The 3,330-nt window shown below is 35.2% G+C and overlaps 1 protein-coding gene across 1 annotated transcript; it reads right to left on the reverse strand.

Moving 5' to 3' along the window:
- Positions 1–540: 540 nt before the first annotated feature.
- LOC127097262 (uncharacterized) lies at positions 541–1,160 on the reverse strand. Its single transcript, XM_051035769.1, has 2 exons — positions 657–1,160; positions 541–570 (listed from the first exon to the last, which is right to left on the reverse strand). The coding sequence occupies exons 1-2, from the start codon at positions 1,158–1,160 to the stop codon at positions 541–543; spliced, it is 534 nt and encodes a 177-aa protein (XP_050891726.1).
- Positions 1,161–3,330: the final 2,170 nt, after the last annotated feature.

A 3,330-nucleotide genomic window follows, 5' to 3' on the forward strand; every position in this document is an offset into this window, starting at 1 on the left:
GTTCTTTTTTAAAGAGAAAAAAATATACGTTTTGAAAATTAAAAAATAAAAGAGATTTTTTTGAAAAATACAAAAACTGCTTTTCTAAAAAAATTCAAAAAAATAAATCAACTTTTTTGGGGAATTCTTTTCCTTTTCCAAAAACACAAAAACGAACGATTTTTTATTAAAAAAAACATTTTTTTGGAAAATGCAAAAAAACAATTTTTTTTCAAAAATACAAAAAAGAGAAAAACTTTAAAATCTATTTTTTTGAAACTAATAAAATCTGATTTTGTTCCAAAAATTTAAAATCGATTCATTCTTATTGGAAATTCCAAAAACTTGTTTTTTTTCCAAAAATACGAAAATTGAAGTTTTTTCCAAAAATAAAAAGAATTCTATTTTTTACGAAAATAAAAAAATTTGAAATTTTTTAATAAAAAATCACTTTTTCCGAAAATATAAAAATTGATTATTTTCAAAAATAAAAATAAAATCAATTATTTTTCATAAGTATAACATACAACTCTAGATAAGGTAAAGTACTAACGTACAACTCTACAACACATACAACTCTACAACACATAACTAAGAAATAGTTCAATTTATTATCATTTTAAAACAGAACTAATTGATTATCCAAGATTTATATATTTTAATAAAATTTGAATCACTTGACCAATTTGTCGAAGAACATCAACATTTTGAGCGACTAATGGACTGGTTTTATGTTGATGTAGACTATCTCGACATTCAACAATTTTATTCATAACACCGCCTATAAGTTTGGTCATGGCTGGATACTGTTTGAATGCCAAATATTTTTCTGCAATCACAAGCCTAGGGATGATGCCATCGTCACTAAGAAGATTTACTTTACAACGATAATAATAGTTTATTTCGGTATCATTATCACCAATTTCATCGATCAATTTGGAAATTAGCATATTTGTGTTGTTCGAATTGTCGCTAAGCACATCAATTGTGTAATATGCAAGATCAACAAGACTTGCATCTTTTGCTCCTCCAGGCTTTGAGTTGAGAAGATTTGAACAATACAAAGGATTCGAAGTTTCTTTGCAAATGACATTTACTTCAACAACTTTGTTGGAAATTGAATTCGAGGAAGTAACACATAATACAAGTAGCACCAATAAAAGAGAGAGAGATTGATTCATTTTTTTTTGTATTTTTGTGTGTGTGTATTTTTATTGATGGTACACTTGGTTTTATAGTGTTCATGCTAAAGAAGTGTTTGGATGTATGTATTTAATAATTAATTATTATAAGGGTCATGCTAACGAGTGTTTGAGGAGCACTATTTAAGAATTGAAAATAAAAAATACTGCATTGTATACAAGTCTTTTTTTAAAAGAAAATATCTTTTATTGAGAACCATCAAAAGCCTTGACAATCACGCCATTATATCTCCTTGGAGCTCCTTGATACGATAATCTATAAAGAGTTGACTTGGGAAGAACATTCAATCAAGAGACAGTGTCAACCAACACATTCGACAGAGCATCCTTCTTGCAGTTCATTGAAATATGCAACGCCAAGTTGTGATTTGTACCCTCCTCGGTAATTTCCTCATCACAGAAGCTCAGATTATTGAACGAAGTGATGTTATCCACAATATGATCAAACTGATCCTCTATAACATCATGCTTAACATACGCTTGTTCCAATACTTTTTGCAATGCCTCTCTATGCGCTTCAGAATTCATTAGCAGAGCAAGCACTGAAATCTTGGAAGGAGTTTGGAGCAACTGCTCCACCACATTAAAATCACTCTTCTTAATTAACCAGAGTACCTCATCATCATCAGTGGGCTTCAAACCACTAGATTCACCAGACTGACACTTTGGAGAACTAGTTGGATCAACTGTAGGCACTTCAACTTTCTTACTAACAGATGCATCTTCTATATTCTTCGAGAACACAAGCCCCAAAACACGACCACTACGGGTCTCCTTCGTAACATCAGCAATGCTCACAACAGAACTGGTCTTAGGCAATGAAACCTCTTGACCATTCTTTAGCATAGTCGCACTATACTCGTATGGGACAACCTTATCGGATGCATACGGGACTAGACCCACTAACCATATTACCAATGGTGATACCGATCTATTACTGACACTGTTGCTACTGCTTTCGAACTGGATTACCACTCTCTCTGGAGTCTTGAATATAGGAATTATAACATTCGCATCATTACCCACGTGACGGGACTGGAAAATATGAATCATACGATCATTCATCAACCTCTAGATGTCTCTCTTCACAACCATACAACCTCGGGGGTTAACACTGCAGATTGCACAACCATCATGCTCATTCTCACAATCACTTACCATACAGATATACTTTTCCATCTTCACTAAGGAACTTCTAATAAAGCGTACATCAAATACCTTGAACTCCCTAGGACAACCATCTACCATGTTAACATAAGGGTTACCATAAGTAGGTAGTGGATTAGCTTTGACATTCGGTGCACGGTCCTCAAAGGATACCATCCCACTTTTTACCAGCTTTTGGACTTCATACTTCAGGGGGTAACAATTCTCAATATCATGGCCAGGAGCCCCTTGGTGAAAGGCACAGGAAAGATATGGCTTATACCACTATGGAAGTGGTTCAGGAATCCGCAAAGGATTTCTAGGTTGAAAAAGGTTCTTGAGAACCAGTGATGGATACAATTCAACATAAGACATAGGAATTGGGTCGAAAGAGACCTTCTTCCTCTCGTGGTTTTGTTGTTGTTGATGATTGTTGGTGTTGTTGTTGTTGTAGGTGTTTGTTCTTTGTGCTGGATGTTGTTGACGTTGTTGTTGAATTGGTGTTGATTGATTGTTTGAAAATACAAGAATGACAGATGATACCCGATGATGGTGTTGACGGGGTTGTTCACTTCTTCTAACACGAGGCCTCCTCTGCCTCCCAACAGATACTGCATTACTCTCTCCCTCTTTCTTTCTGGAAAACCCACTACCATACTTCTTGCTAGATGAAACCTCATCTTTAGACAACTTTCCCTCTCTGACACCTTTTCTAACCTCATCCCCATGTTTACCATTTCAGTAAAATCAACGGGGGCACTGACAATCATTCGCTCATAGTAAAATTAGCTCAGGGTCTTGAGAAAAATCTTGGTCATCTCCTTTTCTTCCAAAGGAAGGTTAATCTGAGTGGAAGGCTCTCTCCATCGTTGAGCGTATTCTTTGAATGTCTCCTTGTCCTTCTGAGACAATGACCTCAACTGGTCCCTATCCGGCTCCATATCCACATTATACTTGTACTGCTTCACAAGTGCTTCACCCAAATCGTTGAATGTGCGGACAC

Source organism: Lathyrus oleraceus, chromosome 1 (assembly GCF_024323335.1).
Source record: "Lathyrus oleraceus cultivar Zhongwan6 chromosome 1, CAAS_Psat_ZW6_1.0, whole genome shotgun sequence".
NCBI lineage: Eukaryota > Viridiplantae > Streptophyta > Magnoliopsida > Fabales > Fabaceae > Lathyrus > Lathyrus oleraceus.